This window comes from Ixodes scapularis, unplaced genomic scaffold, assembly GCF_016920785.2.
Source record: "Ixodes scapularis isolate PalLabHiFi unplaced genomic scaffold, ASM1692078v2 PGA_scaffold3__209_contigs__length_174095766, whole genome shotgun sequence".
In the NCBI taxonomy this organism is placed as follows: Eukaryota; Metazoa; Arthropoda; class Arachnida; order Ixodida; family Ixodidae; genus Ixodes; species Ixodes scapularis.
Window position 1 is genome coordinate 22439678 of NW_024609868.1, and position 21021 is coordinate 22460698.

Consider the following 21021-nt stretch of genomic DNA (forward strand, 5'->3'; position numbering starts at 1 on the left):
AAGTTTCACAGCTGGGGGATGTGCATCGTTGCTCGTACCCACGATGAAGTTCGAAGTTATACTTGCAAAGGTGCACTGCTGCTTATCTAACTCATGCCCGTCATTTTGGGACTTCTCCCTAGTTTTTCTTCTGGCAGGGCCCCCTTTTTTTCTATTAGCCTTTTTAAGGCCAAGTCAATCTGGCAGGTTAGGAATGATCAGGCATATTTTAGCTGTGGCAAACCTCTGGTTCTACCTTGCTGCATTAATTAACGGCCCCCGTTATTTTTAGGGGCCTTGATCAAATGTCGAGCTTTATGGAGCTGCACAGGTTTTCAAACTTGCTGGAATTTTGGGATTCCTTGAGGACCCAATTTACGTCCCCAAGCCCCAAGTAAAGTGTTTGAGCTGAGCAAAATTTGAGCATGGCCATGCCATGCATTGATGCATTACTATGATGCAATAGCCGCTGCGCTTTGTCCACTGTCAATATAAAATGGGGTTTATGAACACCTTTGTGTAGAGGTTTCTAGGGATTCCCGTTAGTGCCTATAGAACGTGGCAACACATTTTAAACACTAGGACTCTGGGATGGGTAAATTGGCAGACAACTGAAAGGCAACTTTAGGCATGTTGCGGCGTCGCTTGATAACTGCAAGGAGAGCCGAGATCTGTTTTATGGACTGTTCCGAATGCTGGTTGGTTCACTACGGAACAAAAGAAAAACGGTCCCCGTTTGGTTTCATCTTTTTTAGAGCCCCTTGTCAAGAAGGAAAAGCAGGATCCTAACCAGGTAAGATGACTTTCGAACATGTTCCAGCAAAAGAGGCGTGAATAGCCATTGCGGCAAAAAACGCTTTGCTACTTGCGAAGCATATTTGCCTTCAAAAAGGGTGAATGCCATTTTCTAGGTGCTTAAAAGCTAAATAAATAGTATCATTCCACATGTCTATTTGATGAGGTATGTTGAGAGTTTCCCAACTATTTATTGAGGTATGTTGAGAGTTTTTGACGCGACATACCAAATCCTTAATTTAAAAAACTAATGCATGCAGAAATCTTTCCTCCTTATCCCTGCACTTTATTCAATCTTACCGGTGTTGGACATTTTAGCCTTTTTCTCTCAATTTAGGGTAAATTTATTTGTAAACAGGATCCGTTCCTGGTGTGGAATTAAAGCTAGCAAACGAAGGTTGCACGACGGAAGCTGGTATACTGCATTCACAGCGAAAGAAGTCGCATTAGCTGGCTTTACCGGCTGCATGTTCAAATAAACTGGTTATGACAATATAGTGGCCCTGTCTTTTTATGGTTGGGAATGTTTATCTTTAGTACATCTGATATTATTATAGAGGTGGTTTCGCATAGGCTCATCACCAAAGGGCAGTTATTGCTCTAGGTTTGCACAATATCCTTAATGCATTTGACATTCTTTTCTGTGAAGTTTTCCTGAGGCTTTTGGTCGGCAAGTAATACTTATTAGTACCCTTAATTTGTACAATTTCAATTACAAAAAAAAAAATGCAAATAGGTTGCAATTGTGGAGAAACTTCAGCCGGTCATAGTTAAACAAGATCCAAAGTGTGTGGTAAGATCGTAAAAGCATTTCTACAGTGTTCTATTTTTGGTAGCATTGGTTCTGCTAGAGCTTGGTAGCTATCCTGTTGGTAGTAGTTTGGGATATCTTTGCCAACTGGCAGGCATTTTGCGAGTTGCAAAGAAACCTTGTTTATTGTACATATATCTGAGACAATTTCTTTAAAAATACCCTCAACTACTTCAGCAACTTTTTAAAAAAAATTTTTTTTCATTCGCTTGAGCATTACAGAATGACGAGAAAAAATAATTTTCAGTCGTTTAGACATAGCTATAATTTGTTTCCGGTCTGCCCATATGCGGGTGGCATGGGTGACAGCAAGTTAAAAACTGCTGTCCCGAAAATAAAGAAAAGTAAAAATCTCGATTTTTAAATTTGAAAGTTATATCTGAAAGCGATCAAAAAACATCTATTGTCGGTAAAGGTGTCGAAACTGGATGAAAATGTTAACTTGCCTTCTTTGCTAGTACTTCATCCCCACTGTATTCTCGTGTGAAAATAAAGGTAAGTATGGGTAAAGATGCACTTCACAATGTATCTCCAGGCTGCTGCTATGATTTCATTTTTAGAACCAAGCCATAGCTTCTTTTGCTTTGCTAGTTTTGGAAGGAGGTCTAGCTCAGACTGAGCTTGGAACACGAAGTTTAGGTCCCAGTTTCTAGAGTTGCAGCTTAGTGTCTGGGGAGTATGAATGGTATGGATGGTTCCTCATGAAATTGCAACCATTTTGATGTCTTGCCCATCTATTGGTATATAGTCGCTTATACATAGAAACTAGCCCCTAGAATACATTTAAACGTCTGGAAAGCTTCGTATGCTACACAGTTCCCAGAAAGGGGAAAAGTGGTGGGCACGTTGGTGTGGATGTAGCATAAAGACTGAAGAAAGTGGCAGCAACGACCCCTTCAGTTCTTTATTGTCAATATTTCTGACATTCATCGGTCTATGCATACCTTTTTATTATTAGATCTATAAGGAAACTTATCAAGGGTTGTCGCCTGCAGCAAGTATAAACATCCAGTTGAGGATAGTCCTGGTAAGGAAAGAAAGAAATAGGAGCCTGAGTCTTGGCATGCTTTTAAGCGCACTTTCTCGTATGTGCTTACAATTTGTGCAATAAACACCAGCAGAATGATATTGAGGGGCACAGTGTCTTCGCGGGCTCGCCGCCTATGACGTCGTGAAGCCCTTTATCGTGCATAGAAATCCATACAAGTGCTCATTGTTTGCTTGCAAGCTGGAATTTTCAGATAATTGTGCAAATGATCCTGAAAGAGCTAGCAAATTTTCACACGCTTTGTCTTTTGAGATATTAAATGTATTGCAGCTGCCATCAGTTTTCTCTCTGGTCTAAATATGAACAGCTTGATCAGTATTTTAATTACTCGTCCTCACAGAGAACCATACCAGGGTCGGGTATGCTGTTATTGGGTTATTGATTTCAGACCACTTCATTGTGCAAAAGTAGTCGGCGAATTTGCTTCAAGTGAACGTGAAAAAGTTTAAAACCTGCGACGCAATCGCTGGGTTGGATTGTTCGAAAGCCACGCAGTTGCGTGAATTCCCACCAAAAGCCTCGCCGACAGTAACTGCTACAGTAGTGCTTGCTCAATGATATTGCTATTGGCGAAATCAAATCAACTGGACAAACATTTTTATGCAGTGTGCCTCGTGACAAGGACTAGTAAAGGGATATCAATTAATCCATTCATTGCGTTGTTTGTGATCACATGGTGTCACATTTCATGGGCAAAGGTTGCAAAGCAGTTTAATGTTAACATATAAGGATCTGTGCCCTTGCCTGTACAATGATTGGGACTCGAAAGCTTTATGGATGCTTTCAATTGAAGGGAACCAAGGAATCCGGGATAACGTCGAGGCGTGGCAACATTCCGCTACCGTAACATTCCGTAAGAATGCCCACCTAAAATTAAGAGATAAATGGTGAAAAACAAGGGGTGGGCTATCTTTGGGGATGCAACATCACAACCTTATCAAAAATAATGATAAGCACTGGGGCACCCTCTACAAATTATGTGATGCAGGAATTGATTCCGCAAATTGCAGTCAAGACAAGTTCACTTTTCACCATGCAATAAACACTCAGGAATTCGCTACAAACTCGTGTCACGGGAAAGAATACCGCAGCTTGTGGACTCGGCAAATTCAAGTTTCATGGTGCAATAAACGCATGGGAAACCGCTACAAATTCGCCTATCAGGGGAACCGACAATGTGCGCTCAGACCTCGAACAAAAATGCGGGAATTTGTTACAAACTCGTGTCGTGGTAACGAAGACCGCAGGTTGCGGATACAGCGGAATAGCATTTAGGATGCAATGTGCATGCGGGAACAACTGGCGTGTTAAAAGAATAGATACCATGCGTGCAGGGCACGGACAAAAACGTGGGAACCCGCTATGAACTCTATTGTCAGACATACCGGTACCCCAGATCGCACGGTTGTTTCGGAATTTTCATGTTACGGATATTTCACCAGAAAAATGGGATGGCATCTATCGGGGAAGGGCTTTCTTACGAAATTTTATTGTAGCTTGACTTCTGTCCGACAAAGAAGTCGGAAATAATCTTTTGGGAGTGTAGTTACCGACACAAAAACGGCAGCGCGCCTTTTTCGGATGCCCGGCTTCCAGCATGCCCTCGTTGCATTCCGTCGTGGCTGCGCACGCACACTCCAGGCGCGGGAGATGCCAAAGCATCGTTCCAGAGAGGACCTCCTTGCCGGTTTCATCACGCCCGTGACTATAGCGTGCTGCATTCGCAAATAGGAAAACGGGCGGCACCTCTCCCCATTCTGCTCAACGACGTCCGAGAGACGCAACGCCTAACGACGCCCCGTCCCGTTGTCAGGCCCCGACGCTGGAGCCGCAGAGCCTGCTGGGGCCCTCGCTGCCCAACGCGATGCCGTCGCTGACCCCCGTAGCCCCGCGGGGGTCCCAGCCCCCGGCGGCACCTCCCCCCGTGGCCTCGGTGGCCCCCATGCCCGCCCTGGCGAGCAACGGGGGCGCGGGCTACGCGGTGAACAGCAACCACGCCGGGGTGGCAGGCGGCCCCCACCACTTTGCGGGCATGGTGCCCTTCCCGGGCCTGTCCCCCGGGCTGCCCCTCCTGCCCCAGGCCCCGCCGATGCCGGACCCGGCACTCACGGCAGGTTTCCCAGGACTCTCGCACAGTGAGTTGAACACCCTTCGTTCCTTGTCTGCCTGTGGCCCAGGCCGCTTGGTTGGGGGTAAAGCCTCGCAAGAGGTGGGGACACACACATCGCGTGTTTTCTACCGGTCCAGTTTGCTCTTGTGCCATTCAGCCTACATTACGCCGCGTTTCGAAGTGCATGTGCGACACTGTTTTTCAGAAGTGGATTTGCTTGCACGAATGTTTGTAAGAAAGTCTCAAAGTTGCGTGCATCTGTCCGGGCCACTAATTCGTCATCAATGGTGGAAATTATTGCGCCTTATTAGAACTGTTTCTACAATTGGTTAAATTTTGAATGCAGGTTAGCTGCAAACTGTTTTGTCGTTACCACGACAGCCGGCACAGAAGATCCGGGAGCAACGAGATTAGATGGCGAGTCGGTTTCCACCTGAACGGGTAACCAAGTTTGGTTTAGTGCAGTGTCAAATCGCGCCTTCAACTTTGTCGCGAAAGATAGCACTCTGTCCCATGTGTTGCCCACTAACCAGGGTGCACTGTGTCTCTGGCAGACCCGCTCCAGGGGATGGTGGGTCCCAACGGGAGTGGGACGTCGGGGAACGGGCGCGCCCCCGTGGTGGCAAGTCACAGTTTGCCCCAGCAGCCGTCGCGCCCCTCGGCCATGGCAACGGCAGCCCCGGTCAAGAAGAGCGTGGCCCCCTCCCACCCCAGGTCGAGCTCCGGTGAGTGAGGTCGACGTTTCGAGGGGGATGCGGCTCACAACCGGGGATTGCGGGAGCGTTGGGAAACACGGAGATGTTATGAATTTCGTTGGCCACCCGCCCGAGGCGGGGCTAGCCAAGGGGAAATGGACGAAAGAACAGCGATATGTCGGATCGCTCAAAAGTGGTTACACCGGCGTCGGCTTCCTTACAAGGACTTTTCCAGGGCACGTGGCAGAGTTGGGGATTGTGGGAATCTGTGCTCTAGCCTTTCGTAACCAATAATTGTATCGCCGTGTCCAAAATTTTTACGCAGTTCCAGCTGGCGAACGGAGGTCGGGAACAGAGCTTGGTGTGACATTTCTAGGCTCTCGTGCGAAGGTGGTGGGCAGTTTTGACCGACCGAAAGAGCCACAAAGTGCCCCAAATTTTCCGGAGGGGTGGCGGTTTGTGTGACCACCCTGTCTTCGCTTTCCCCTCTCCCCCAGGAGTGTCGGCCCCCTCGGGCTCTCCCACCCCGGTGCCCTCCCTGGCGTCCCCGCAGGCGGGGGGTCCGAGGCACCCACTGCCGCCCTCGCCCATCCTGCAGCAGGACCCCACGTCCCCCGTGGGGGGGCCTCCTCCTCCGCTGCTGGGGGGTGCGATGGCCCCCCTGGACTCAAAGCCCCCCCGGGGCCCCACAGGGGCCTGCCACCAGCCCCAGGGGTCTCCCCCTAGGATCAAGATGGAGCCGGGCCTCAAGCTCGACGACCTCTTCTCTACGGGGGGCCTGAACAGCGCACCCCTGCCCCAGGCGCCGGGAGGGACCCACCCCGGTGAGCCCGCACGCGCTTGCTGCTCGGTCAGACCCCGTGTTCGGTTTTTTGGTTGGGACGATTCTGCACTCGCCATGCCGTGCGTTTCTTTAGCTGTCTGCAACTGTGGTGGTCACTTAGTTTGGCACCAAGTTCGTCCATTTTCCTCTTTTTGCTTTTATTGTGAGAAAGGAGAACAACAACCAATCAAAGGGCCACATCCTGTGTCATAAGGTTTCGGCGTGTTGTGAAAAGTTGGGAAGGCTCATAATGCACCATTTAGCTTTTCTTAACCCGTCCTCTCTTTCTTTTCTTTTTTTTTTTTTCAACAAATCGCAGCTGAATTGATTTGAGTTAGCTGAAGGTATCTATGCAACTGACACAACCCTTGTGCTAGCTGGCTGCTAGAAGCCACTCTTTCGGAGCTGCACCACCACATCCAAATTTTGGGGAGTTCAACACACAAGTGCTTTTGCGTTACAGTTGTCGTGCGTGAATTACACCCGTGTCCGTTGTTTGTTTCCTATTGGACGCTTGCCGTAACGTTGGCAAGCTCCCTGGCTGAGCATCGTGTGGCGTCTGATGACATTGTCGCTTCGTCTTCTGGCCCAGGTTCTGGACTGCCAGTGTCGGGGTCGACAATGCCCGGGGACTTTGTGGATCGCAAGCCAGCGGCGAAAGCGGGCCCGCCACATTCCACCCCAGCCACCGCCGGCACCCCTACTCCAGCCACCACAGCCGCTTCTAGGAAGGTCGGGTACCCTTCTTTTTTCTCGTGCAGCTTCCAGAGATTTAATTCGTGGCCAGAGGGGACATATAAAGGACTCTGTGTGCTGTGTCGCAGTTTAAGACAGAGTTGCTTTATCATTTTGGTGAGAATGTTTGATCCATGGATGGCGTCAGCATATTTGGCACGATGACCGAGAGGGTGCAGTAAAAAATCCTAATGTTTGCTGGGGTCAGCTTATGTCAAATTCATTTGCTTCATTAGGGCTTGCATGTTGTTGAAGCCCCATTGAGGACAGCACAGCTACACCAGAGGCCTGTCATTCACCTGAGCCCTATATCCTCCTTTGCCATAGTCTTTGGCATCTTTCACTGTAGTGCAACTAAACAAGCTACGCTTCACAGAAACGACACCTGCCCATACTGTGGCTTAAAATTATGGTTGCCAGTTATATTAAGCTTTATCTGAAATCGCAGGAAACGCTTTTCCTCCCTTCATAAATGTTTAAACAGTTTGCGACAGAGCAAGGCAATATTATATGAGCTTTCTAACACCGAATCTTATGCAGATAAAGTTGCACATTTGAATCAAGACGATCGGCAGTTGCGTCTGCTCTGCACAAGTACCAAAATGGCGGCGCCCACAACAATGTCGGGGAACAGAGTGCCGATACTCTAAGCGCAGCTCGTTTAGTGGTTCTAGTTCACTGCGTGGAGCCTTCATGAGCTCTTCCACCATTATCTTTTTTCATATTATCTTGTCATGCCCATTCTATGGTAATCACCACAATGGAAAAAGGGTAATGTCCAAATGGTGCCGCCTCTCCGTGAAACAAGTGTGGCGAAGGTTCACTCGCATTTTTGACGAACGCCATGAGATGGCGCAGCATGCCTGGGGGTAGTAGGAAACCAATGAAAACCACTGGAGCAACTGTCAATATTTACACAACATTTACAATCCTGCGTGACCACGCCTGCACAGTGGCCCTGCCGAGAGATGAGCAAAGCCCGAGCAAGTTTGTGCCGCCTTCGCTGGCCGTGTTCAGACACCTCACTCATCGTGTAATTTGTGCATGCTTAATTTCCATGTTTGTGGGAGGGGTATCTGGAAGCCTCACCGTCAAAACAGGAGTCTTAACGCCCCCTTATGCCCTTACAGCAGCCGTCGCTGTCCACCCCTGTGAGCGAGTCCAAGCTGAAGAACTATGGGTCGTGGTCGAGCCTGGCCCAGTCGACAGCCAGCAGCCCTGGCCAGGCCCTCAAGACCTCCCACGTCAAGGACAGCTTCCAGCAGTTCAAGAAGCAGGCTAAGGAGAAGATGGACAAGGTAAGCGCTCCGTTCCAACAGTTTTCCATGGCCTCCTGTCACTTTGGCCGTGCGCAAGGTGTTGCATGTGTCCCGGAGTATTGACTCTCTTTATGTATGTTTGTAACATTGCGGTTGCTACTAGGATCAATGCAGCCACATGTATGTGTCCCTGCACTCTGGTCATATCTCATGTCGTCTGGTTTAGGATGCCGGGAGTACTGGCTGTTGGCATCCAATAGATATGTAGAAATTCTCCAAGAACTGTCTTAACGACAGTTGAAAGTTGGGGAAAGCCACGTAAAATACTCGTCGTTTGGGCTTGGGGGGCTGTTGAGCGTTTGGTTTGTCGAGCACCGGGTGTCGGGAGGTAGGCATTTTCTATAAAGTCCCTGGATAAAATTCATGCTTGGCGCTTCTAACTGGGATAGAAATCTACCATTGTCCGAACACGCTAGACACATGCTATGAGCAGAGGTCGGCGTCCTAGGTCGCCCTCACTCACCCTCACCCTCACAGCCGCACTTACCTAAGCCACTCACTCACCCCCACTTTCACAGCTACACTCACCTTCAGCCCTTCACTTCCTCTCATCCTCATAGTCACACTCACCTTCAGCCCTTCACTTACCCTCACTGAACCTCACTCCCCTCACGCACTCATGGCCCTCACGCCCCTCACAGACTCACGGCCCTCATGCACTCTTATCCCTCTCGCCCCTCTAGCACTCACTGCCCTCACGCACTCATGGCCCTTACGCCTCTCAAGTACTCATGGCCCTCACGCACCTTACGCACTCATGGCCCTCATGCCCCTCGCACACTCATGGCCCACGCACCCCTTACGCACTCATGGCCCTCACGCCTCTCACGCACTCCTGGCCCTCACGCTTCTCACGCACTCACCGCCCTCACACACTCATGGCCTTCACGCCTTTCACGCACTCGTGGCCCTCACGCACTCATCGCCCTCATGCCCCTCACGCGCTGATGGCCCCACGCCTTTCACGCACTCACGCCCCTCACGCACTCACGGCCCTCACACCCCTCATGCACTCACAGTCCTCACAGCCCTTACGACCCTCACTCACCCTTGCACTTGTGAATTTTCCTGGTTCAGAGACTCACCCTCACCTCACCTGTGAAGATGAGGGTGAGTGAGGGCCCTTATGAGTGAGGTTTGCCGAGGTGCGGCTACCAGCGAGGGACCCGCCGCCACTTGCTTCCACTGACCACTTGTGTCAGTGTTGCCATTTGCTTCCAAGGGCCGCACGAGGCACAGGCGTCGGGGAGCCTTAGTTTTTCAATTTTTTAGCTCATTTTTTATCATTACTCGAAGCCGTAGCGTGAAGAAGCGTCTCTGACATGTGCCCGGCCTTGCAGCAGCGGCAGCTGCTCGAGGCCCAAGAGCAGCGGAGGCACCAGCGGGAGATGCAGGAGAAGGAGCGGCTGCGCCACGAGCACGACAAGCACCGAGACGAGGACGACCTGCCGTTGGTGGCGCCTTCCTCGCACCGCAAGTCCTCGCACCAGCAGGCACCCCCGGGGGCCCAGGCGGCGGTGGCGGCCCCCGTGGAAGCCGCCGTCGCCCAGGAGCACGCCGGCAGCAACGCCACGGCAGGCAGCGGTGCCGGAGCTTCGCCGGCCGTGAGCGAGCGGGAGCGCCAGAGGCTCAGGGAACAGGAGCGCCGGCGCAGGGAGGCGGTGAGTTCCCCTCGACGGGCAGCGGGGAGCGTGTGGTGGTTGCGTCGTGGACTCTGTGGCGGAATTATAGAGGCCCGTTTGCGCACAGACCACAGCACTATTATACAGTCAAACACCTCTATAACCAAGTCTCCGGGACCGTAAAAATTCTTTATTGTACGAGTCACTACATTAAAAACATTCCAACCCCCTCCCCTTTGCGACGAATCTAAAATATAAGGCAGGATACGCATATGGCATGAAACCAGCCTTTATAACAAAGTGCCAAGATATCTACTCTCAAAGCGGCTGCACTGCTTTTGTAGCTGTGGGTGCGGAAGCACTACCGTCGCTACAATAGACCGTAGCAGCACCGCAGCGCTACCGTAGCTACAATGGACCATAGTAGCACGGCGAAATCGGTCACATGACCATAAGGCGCACGCGAAAGCTGCAGTGCACGGTGCAGCAAGGAGCGAGGATGGGGCGAGTGGGTGAGGCGCTATGTAGTTATGTAGCGCCATCTAGACACAAGGTTGCACACGGTAACAAATTATTTGAACTCAAACCAAACATACGGTGCAGTGGTGGCAGAAGGGCACAATGGCAGCCCGAACCTTCGCCGCTATTGTCGCTTACAGGCCAGAAAAATTTTTCAAAGGAAGGGAAGACTTTGGAGGAGGAGGCAGATGGAATGCTAAAGAGAGGAGAAGGTTTCCTCCTCTCCTCTCCAACATTTTGTTCGCTTTCTCCTCCCTAGCCTTCCTTTCCCTCGAAAACTTTTCTTAACCTGTAACTGACTATAGCCGTCACCGCTGCCGCAATATTTCTGTTCACTACACGCTTCGCTTGAGGGCAAGAATTTAGGTACAATTCTATAGCTATTGACAGAAAATTTGTAATACCGGTTATATTTGCTCTAGGGGGTCCGCACAATTGCTTCGTTAAACAGGAATTCATTGTAGTAGTCTGAGAAACACATTGAACACATAGGAGACTGGCCGGGACTTAATTTTTGCTTCATTTAACTTCGTAGTAGAGGCTCCCGTTATAGGGGCGTTTGACTGTAGTCACTGTGAGGAGGAGAATGGGAGGGATGTCCTTGCATCAAGCATGCACGTGTAGCGAATACATGACAGAAGGCAACGAGCGCATGCTGAAAGTCGGGGATCTGGAAGAGACACCTTGTCGGTCGGTGCTAGAAATAGTGCTGACCTTGCCGATGCAGCTCAGACTTTGCAATGTATTAGTGACACAGCACCAATACAGCGCTGTATCAGTGCCAAGTTACGTTCAAGTCAGTGCTGTTTCGAGCGTTGATTGAGCGCTACGGTGTATATATACATGAACCATGCTTGGAGAGTATTGAATCTGTTGGCCTTTGTTTTACTTTAAATCACAATGTTAGTGCTTGAAAAGGAACTGTTCATATTCTACGGCTTATGTCTGCCTCTTTCCTAAGTACTTCGAATTTATTTAATGTTTCGTTTGGTGTTTTTTGCGCACCTTCTTGACACTGTGAGAAGATAGGGTTGGCCATCTTTGTCGGTGCCGCCATGTACGGCCAGTGCTTGCTTGTTTTATTAACGGATTGACTCTCGTTCCGATGCAAAATCAGATCGGTCGATGAACTCTTCTCGGTGACACGGATCTCCGGGCTTGCTCGTACCCCCGTGCGCTCACATTAATTACGCCGCCCCTTTTTCTTCCTCTTTTCAGATGGCGGTACAGATAGACATGAACCGGCAAAGTGACATTATGGCAACTTTCGAAGAAATGCTGTGATTTTCCGTTTGTTTTTCTACAAGTGCTCTCACACACATGCAACTCTTCCCATCTGGGCTGCTCGGGGCTGCTCCTCTCGGCGCCACATGGCGAGCGGCGGTTTGCGGAACAGACGCAAAAGGACGACACTCTGCGGTGGTTTGCGTCGCCGTCACGTGTCTCCCGCTCTTTGTGCGAGTGCGCGTCGGTGGGTGACCATACTTTGTTTTTCCTGGGTCTTTGTTGTTTTTTGTTTTTTTCTTTTGTTGGCTGGTGATTTGTGATATTGTGCTCTCGTAGGCACTCCCATTCTCTCCCCTAGTTGCCGTCTTCGCAGTTTCCCCCGTCTTTTAACACCCCCTCGAGCCGCGCGGTCTTCCGTCTGCCTTTCCCGAACCTTGGACCCACCACTACTTGAGCTCAATCCTTGGAGGCCAGGCGACAGGCGGGGGAGGGTAGACTCTTCGCCCCCGCTCATCCTGGCGGGAACATTTGTGATGGACCCGATCCGTTTCGTACCGATGCCATCCCCCCTTTTTTTTCCCCCTACTTCTTGTACATAAGGTTACTCCATTGTGTGTTTCTTTTTTTTTTTTTAGTACGTGTTTTTCTTGGCAGATAAAAAGAGCCAAGCTCGTGGGCTCTCTTTTGTGCCCCTTGTACATTTGGATGGGAGGAACAGAGTAGAATACTTGAGAAGAAGAAAAAGAGAAGAAAGGCCTTGTTCCTCAGCTTGGAGGTGCAGCAACAGAAAGGAAACTCATGCTGTTTCTTGTTTATGTGATTTCCTGGATCGGTGCAGATTTCTGTTGATTTGCAGCAAGCTTGCTTTATGGCGTCTTCTTTCTTTTTTCTTTTTATGCTTTGTTTTCCTTTTCTTTCGGATGGGGATGCCAGCGATCTCGGGGGTTTCTTAGTTGTTTTTTTTCTTTTTCAAGCTGGAAACTCTCTTTCGTAGTGTAAGATGCGGTGCAGTCATAGAAAAATGTGAGTTTTAAAAAGAAGCAGCTTCGTGAAGCACGCAGCTGCTGTCAAACACTTTTTCTTTTTTTCCTCCTCCGTGTTTCTAGGACAAGTCAAACACTGTATCGGAGTGATACTTCAAAGTTTCTGTGTATGCAAGGTGTGTTGTGGATAGTAGCCATCAAAAAAGAGAAGGAAAAAAAAAAAAGATAAGCGGACTGATGTAGGATTTTCTTCGAGGCAACAAGGTGTGCCACATTGTTGGCCAACGTGGATAGCCTTTTTCTGGAACTTATACATAGCGTCTCATTTTCTTTTTGTTTGTGAGCCTGCACGTCTGAAGGATGTTGGTATGTGTGCATGTTTCATATTGAGTAGGAACTTTCTCAGGCAGTAAAGAGAGTTGATTTTTTTAACAGTTGTTACGGTAGAATCATCACTCAATGACAACAACAGCAACAACGGTGGACATCATCAGCCAAGGAGGATATTTTTTCTTCCCGTTTTTTTTTCTCTCTTCCCTCATGCTTTTTGTGCAGCAGGTTACGCATTTTTAAACTTTGGCGGGGATCTGCTGTCGGCGCAGTTTACTGCACTTGGAGCTGGTATCCAGAGCAGCGTGTGTTTGTGTGGGTGCGTGGATGTGTGTGCGTGTGTGTTAGCAAAAATGTGGGATCTCCACAACCCAGGCCTGGGTGTATGTGTGAGTGTGTGTATATGTGTGTGTGTGTGTTTGGTGGGCTTGCTTCCTCCCTGATCTTCACATACACCTAGCTTCAGTGACATGGGGCTTTATACATAGCTGCGTTTCCAATACTACATAATATTATAAATACACAATGCATATACATGTCCTACAGTATGTATATATTAATGTGTGTGTGTATTGTGTATTTTTCTTTGCCCCTATTTATTTTGCCGTGGTTGTAACAACTTAGATGATATATGTTTGTACCTCTGCTTTTTTTTATTCATTGTAAATATAAGGAGACAGTACCGAAGGTGACTTGAAGCGGTCCATTCAACATTGTAATCAATGATGAGGTGCAAAATGTTGAGGTAATTGTTTCCGGGACATCCCCCAACTTTTTTTTTTTTCACCTTGATGTATCATGCTGGCAGATTGTGGAAAGTTTTTAAAATACACAACAGCAACCTTGTGTCGTGTCCTGTCTTTGGCTCAAATGGAAAAAAAATGTGGCGAGTTTTCGTTGCACTTTTGGGTGGTACCGTTCACCATAAGGGTCAAGAGCCTTCCATTTGAGAGAGCTCTGGCAAACTAGTGGGTTACGCAAAACCTGGTGAAGTGCCGTGGAGGCATCTGGAAATAAAGGGCAAGCTCGGAAGTTGAACAGGCGTTGTGCAGTGTTTGATACTGTGACACTGAAAAAAAAAAAAAAGTTGCCTGTTACGATTTGGATGAACATCGTGCGAGCGTGCGGTTATGTACTGCGCGATGCACGTTAAAGAGGCCCTGCAAGGCCTTTTGTTTACTGGTATTTAATTTGCACCGAACCTGAGTGCACTGAACGTAGTAACTTAATAAAACTTCTCGAATTTCGCTTTATTTTAAACGTTATAGGCAAATTAAAATTACAAAAACAAGCAAAAAATAACCTCCTCCATAACGTCTTTACAGGTCGAGAAGGTAGCGGCAAATGCCCCTCGAAGGGATTCATTATCCCTCCGCATCCAATAGCTTCCCACCGTTTCCGTGACGTCGCGGCCAACGCGGAAGGAGGGTCTTGCCTTCCTGTAAATATTTGCTTTATCTTTCTACTTTGACACGTTTTGAAAGCCACGAGAGGGAGATAGGGGTTCTCCGCCTCCAATGGGAACAAATACGACTTTCGGGGGTTAGGTTCCCCCTTCGATGGATACAAAGGCTGCTTTCAGGGGCTCGGTCCCCTCTCCAATGAATACAAAGGTCGCTTTCTTAAAAAGTGGGAGTCGGAGAAAAGTTGGCATCACTCTCTAGCCAATATCCATCCATCGAAACGGAACAAGGGGCGTTTCCAGTGCAATATTTCGACTACGGATGGTTTTGAAACGGGCGCATCACGCTTGTGAGAGGAGCTTCTCCTACCAAAGCCGCCTGTATTTTGCTCCTACCTTCTTGACAGCGCTCACGGCTGCCGCAGTCGGTGTCAACGGCTCGAGAGGGCGCCACCAGCGCATGCTCTGGATAGGCTGTAGAAGCGGGCAGCCAGGGCGGCTCGCATTGCTTTTGCTGCGTGATTAACGACTAATTCGGCATGGCACTTCATTGGCCACAAACGACAGCAAACACGGGGTAAAGATCAGTTGGAACGGGAGCCACTGCCATACCGCCAAACCGCAAGCCAAACCTTCTCGCCGAAGGCCTTCGGAACCGGTCGGATCCTCGAGTCCGTTTACGACCGCAGCGCCGCCGCGTACATCCGGGACCTTTCTACGCTCGTCGGTCGACAAATCTTTTTTTTTTTTTTTTTTTTGTATTTTATAAATTGCCTTTGTTTCTTTTCTGATCTAATGTACTGACCAAAAACTACTTTTATAAATAATTGAAACGGTTCGCTCCACTTATATTTTGTATTTCGACTAAAAAGAAGCTTTAGCGGCTCCGATTGCTCTGACCTATCTGAACCCAGTAGTGAGCCCGGGACCAAAGACGCGTGCGCGCTTTCGGCACCGCGGGTCGCCCCCTAACCCCAAGAGATGTGGAAACCGCAAAAAAAGGTAGACGATTAAATATGACTGCAGGGCCCCGTTAAAGGGATGGTGAACCGTAATCTGAAATAAAAAAAATAAATAAATAAATAAAAAAAACAATGCTGGAGATGTAGGTGGGACGCTACAATCCCTACAACACTACTAGTAAGTCGATATCTGAAACGGACGGCCGTATTTTTGGAAAAAGAAGTCAAGGTTGAACCAGGCCGACGAGGCGCGTGACGTCAAGATACCTAGTTTCCTCCTCTCTTCACTTCGCTCCCTCAAGGCCGCGAGGCGGAGAAGACGCGAGTCCGTTCCCTCTCCTTCTCGGAAAAACATGCCGTCGATATTCCTACCAAATGCCGCTTCTTTAAAAAAAAAAAAAAAAAAAAAAAAAAAAAAAAAAAAAACCCGTAATTTGTTTGAAATATTGCTGTAACAGTGATGTTTCGATGTTTGTAGCATCCCGTTGCACGCTTTTGCCGCGTGTTTGGGGGAATCCAGATTTCGGTTTAGCATCCCTTTAAAATGGCCTCTGCCGCTGAACCAATTTGACCGTCAAAATAGCACCATCGCGGTGTTCGCAGTGATGTGATTGCTGCGCCAAACCGCGCCAAAGGGCTTACCCTGCTACATTTGGTCCAAATGTGAGGAACTTGCACCAGCGTTGCTCTAAAACTTTATTTCACTTTATTAAACGCTGAAAATATAATGGCTGAGGCCCCGCTACACAACCGGATCGTTATGGTAGGCTTGTGCGAATCTTCAGAACTTTCGATTTTAGCCGCAAATACCGTACTATCCTATTTCATTTCTTTATAAGTGTCGCGCACTGGCAGTACTCGGAATTTTCGTAATTTATTATGTTCCTAATCTGCTCTGGCGTGTAAGCTAGTTCTGTTGAGTGCGCTTCTCACCGCTCTCTTGTGTACTGCAGGGGAGCGCTAAGGGCGCGAAATAAGCATCGTAATTTGGCTTATCTTGCTTCGCCGCAATGCATCAGAGTGCTAAAGAAAAAGCATTCCCCACAGCGGGACGTTAAACAAGCAAGCGTCGGGCATATTAAATAAATAAAAACTATACTTTGTTTCAGCTTAAGTCCAGACGCAGCCTATGCTACAAGCGCGAGCTCCGGGCTTTCAGCGTCCCTGCCAAGCACGCGAGCTCTCGTGCAGTACAAGCCAGCTCGTTGCTCGCCCTCCCTCGGTGGAAAAGGGAAGCGCTCTAGTGAGGGTCCCCCGGGTTCTCCTGAACAGCGGGCACGGCGGAACTGGTCGCAATAATGGCTCGCGAACAGTCATTTCTGAATGCAAACAACACTCTTCACTGACCCGATAGAGTGTTGTAGCCGGCATGTGACTCTACCTTACTTGAGAGTTTTAATATTGCGTATGGAAGCAAACGCAAGTGCTGAGCGTTTGCGCGTCGTTGCCATGCGCCAATCCAAGACCGCAATTTCGGGCTCCGCGAACGCGCAATGTGGAGCACCCAATGCTAACGCAAACACACGGTGCTTGCGTTTGTTTGTATACGCAATACTGAAACATGCTACTGTTTCACCGGTTTCCCAGCGCGCCAACGAAAGGTACTGCAGTGAGCAGACGTGCACGCTGGTTCCTTCGAGCGGGGAAGGCTGAGATTGGCAAAACGGCGACGCGTAAAAATTAAAGAAAGGTTCTGGGTAGCCTTGTAATTAAAACAACAACAACGGAATCCGTTTTTTTTTCGTATTTCGGAGAATTTGTTCCGGAAGGATTGGCGGCGAGCTTGGAAGTTTTTCTGATTGCCAAAAGTCGCGACTTTGACATTACCATATGCTTTACCCACGATTAATGTCGTTTTACGGGACTTTCTCAGACAAACTTGAATATTTAGACTATTTTTATTTTATAACTCGGTAATTAGGAATGCTGCAATTGACACCAGTGATGATGATTTGCCAACTTTGCACTGCCATAGTAGCTCGCGCGTTTGAAATTGGATCATAAGCAACAAATTATAGTAGAGTTTTAAAAACTATGTATTAAAGTATCTTAATTGCAATATTATTAATACAAAAGTGCCGTAATGTAGGCTGCGGAAAACGCCCCAATCGCAAAAGCACGCCATTGAAGCGTAATAGTCTTTACAGAAATGTCTTATTTTGATTTCTCTTAGCACATGAAAAACTCTGACATCGTCGTCGAGATAGACACATACCTGATGTAATATAAAGTCCTACGCGTCACGCTTTTCTTAAAAAAAAAAAAAAACTGCATTTTTGTTGTCTGATTTGGATTTTGTTTTCGGGTTTTTTCAGTGAAAAGAGCGTTTCTTAATTTATACATTTTGGGAAGATATTCTAAACTAATCACCCGTAGCGATATTTTGTAAAATTTGGATTGATTTTATTCTTGTGCTGGGAATAATTTTAGAGGAATTAATCATCGAAATGTACAAAAACCCATTAAAAGGGCTGCAGGTAATTATTTCACGTGACACTTATTTGTGTAAAAAAAGAAGGCTCCAAGAACGCAAGAACACACAAATACCAACGCCAATTTTTGCAACAAATCCAATATTATGTTGCCATAAAGGTGTAAAGAAGACCATGTTTTTAAAGGGACAATGAAGGCAATTTCGGACATCTTTTTGGCGATTGAACTGGGTTCCAAGCACGTCTCAGGCCACGTTGCCCAAATTTCAGCCGAAACCGGCGCTTGTGTGCCGCGTAAATCAAATAAGCAGTCGCGGTAATAATCGTACCGGAATCGACTGGAGCGACGCCCCGAGAGTCGTGGGAGAAGCCAGGAGAAGCGGAGCTCACGTGACCGATGCGCGGCCAAGAAGCGCGACGTCACAAGAGACGCGTGAGTGATTGGTCGAACCGAGAAACGCATTCTCGGTCACGTTTTGGTTCTCGGTTTTTAGGAATACTGTTCTAATTTCCGCTTGAGTAACCATGAAAAGCATAAATCGGACCGGAAAGGATTACTAAACCGTAAATAAAGCAGCATAAATGTTTTTTTCTTTGCTACGCTGGACGCGAAACGGCCAACGAGCAACTATGGGCACTTCGGCATGCGGGCCGCTCGTGACCGGCTGGGCGGTCTCCCTCGGGTGACGGCGGAGGCCGCCACACACGTACTCCCGTTCCGTTTGTGTTGGGTCACTGAACGGAAGCTCAAACTCGCTCGCGAGAGCGGCATTGCCGTCCATGTTGACAGATTCGACGAAACGACCGCGCCACCGCACCACGCGCTGCTATAACCCACCGCGGTAACCAGAATCTCGATCTCCTAAATACTACCGATACCGACTATTCACACTTGACGTCACCTCCGTTTTTGGGGGCCCAGAAACGAGAATGGAGATTGTTCAGTTTCGGTTTCTTTACTTCTCTCGTAGGCACAGAAATACGCGTCACAAATGGCTACAAAAAATTGGGCAGCATGCTATGTTCCCAAGAAGCATAGAAACACCATTTAAAAAAATTAAATAAAATCGTCTTCATTGTCCCTTTAAAGGGACGCTGAACTCTCCAAAATATTTTCGTTCCTGGATCGGACATGCATGTCGCCAAATAAAGTTTCCGCGAACTATATTTTTAGTATAATAATTACGCTGTGAGGCAGATCTTGAGGTAGGAAAGAAAAAAAAAAAATACCGAAATGAACATCTTTCTATATCAGAGAAATTAAATCCAAAATCGAAGTTAGTTTCGGTTTCGTTCCTAATTTAAAACGTGCCTCCCTTTTTTTTTTTTTTTTTTTTTTTTTAGAGTAAAGATGGGACCTACGCGCATAGCTACCTAGCTTCTTCGTTTAAGCGGAAATAATTTGTGTCGACTAGTGTTTCGGCGTCTTGCCGCAGCGGGGCGCCCATCACGTGGCTCTCTTCACACCCATTGTCTGCCGCTCTACCTTTTCAATTTCGGCGGCCACTTCTCGTGGCGATCTGCCAGGCTTGGTCAGTATAGAGGAGGCTATGGCACTGTTCATGGACGCATGTTCGCGCTTGCAGCATCGGCTGCGTCTGGAAGTTTTAAGCTGAAACGCAGTATAAATTAGGTGGAGCAGTAGAAGGAAGCGTGGAAATAACCTGAACAACTTTAGCTGGATTTTTTTTTTTTTGAAAGGCATATACTTATTGTTTACATGGCGATCTCGTATTCTTAGGTTCTACATACATAATATTAATTTTCATAATTTAATGACGAAGTTTTAAAATCTAAATTAAGATTTTTTTACATCCTTTAGAATTTAAACGAAACATCAATTTGTCTGCTCAAGATTATTCTAGCATTATTTTAGTGGTATATACTATTTGCTTTACATTTTATTTTGTACATAGAACGACCATTGACAGCAGTGCATACTGTGAAAGGCAAGGCATACACGCTTTTTTAGTTGGATGGGCCAGCACAAAAATTATTCACTGTCGGTAGCGGATTCGGAGGGTGGGTCCGGATGTCCTGACCCCCCTCTTGTATCTTGCATGTGCAAAAATTTAGGGCATGGAAAGGGGGAAGGGGGGGGGGGAGGGGGGTCAAACATATGCTACGCTGACCGACACTTGACCCTTCCCTGAAAATACCTGCATCCGCCACTGTTCACAGTGGCATGAATAAAAATGAAGTGTATGCTTGTGCTCTAAAAGTACTTTTTGCTGCTCCATAATTGACTTCTGGCTGTTCCAAAAGGTGCTACGAAATGACTTGGGTCAGTCGCATCACTGTGCTCGTCATGTCTCTGTACGTGTTTATCATGGGTGAACCAATCGTAAACCGACAAGGCTTAGTGACTTGTGATTTCGACGCTGCTTCATTGGTCCCATTACCTCGTAGTGTCGTCTGCGATCGAAATGTACTGGCTTAATTTCTGGTATGGCAAAGACGGGGCAGACTTAACTTTCATACAGCAAACTACTTTCTAAATTAAAAAAAAAAATGTAAAACACTAATATTTGAGTTAACATGCCAGGTTGAGATTCTTGTATATTATGAGTGAACATCTAAACCAAGTTGTAGCATGCAAGTATGGTAAACGAGAGTAGTAGTACAGCCGAAGCTACAAGAGCGAATTCCTGGTTTTCAGCGTCCCTTCCAAACTCGTGCAGCGCAAGCATCGTACAGGTACAGTGTACAGGGTAACATACCCGGGTTTGTAGCTTCGGCCTCGCTCGCATACAAAACTCTATGCCCGTGTTTCCTGCTGTTTTTTCGCACCGCACCGCAAAAATAAACTAGACATCGCGGAGAGCTCAAACTCCATCAGAACGTAGCCCCAATCGTTCCAGCACGGTGCCAAAGCTTCAGCACCAACCGTTATCTTAATCGAAATTTATAAGTGATTTTCTGAAATTTTCATTCGGAAAATGGGGCCCATTTCCGCCCGTTTCTGCGGTTTCTGGCGCCATAGAGCTTAATGTATTCAAAAGCTCTGTCGGCCGCCATTTTTCCATTGATATTTTCAGAAAATTGCCTATAAATTTTAAACAAGAGAACGGTTGGTGCTGAAACTTACGCATTTTGCTCAAACGGCTGGGGCTACGTTCTGACGGAGTTTCAGCTCTCTCCGATGTCTAGTTTATTTTTGCGGCGATAAAACAGGGTTCGATTTTTTTCGCAGACGTCTGGTATAGTTCATCGCTGTATAGAGCATAGG

The 21021-nt window shown here is 47.7% G+C and overlaps 1 protein-coding gene across 3 annotated transcripts in view; it reads left to right on the top strand.

The window, feature by feature from the left end:
* Positions 1–13842, top strand: part of LOC115310104 (bromodomain-containing protein 3) — a 73829-nt gene extending 59987 nt beyond the window's left edge. For all 3 annotated transcript variants that reach the window (XM_042292335.1, XM_042292337.1, XM_042292338.1), the window contains 8 exons: positions 735–772; positions 4447–4768; positions 5298–5468; positions 5936–6262; positions 6854–6993; positions 8127–8294; positions 9656–9976; positions 11675–13842. In XM_042292335.1, the coding sequence (XP_042148269.1) occupies positions 735–772; positions 4447–4768; positions 5298–5468; positions 5936–6262; positions 6854–6993; positions 8127–8294; positions 9656–9976; positions 11675–11740 (1553 nt within the window). In that variant the 3' untranslated portion in view covers positions 11741–13842. The remainder of the gene's footprint in view (positions 1–734; positions 773–4446; positions 4769–5297; positions 5469–5935; positions 6263–6853; positions 6994–8126; positions 8295–9655; positions 9977–11674) is intronic.
* Positions 13843–21021: the final 7179 nt, after the last annotated feature.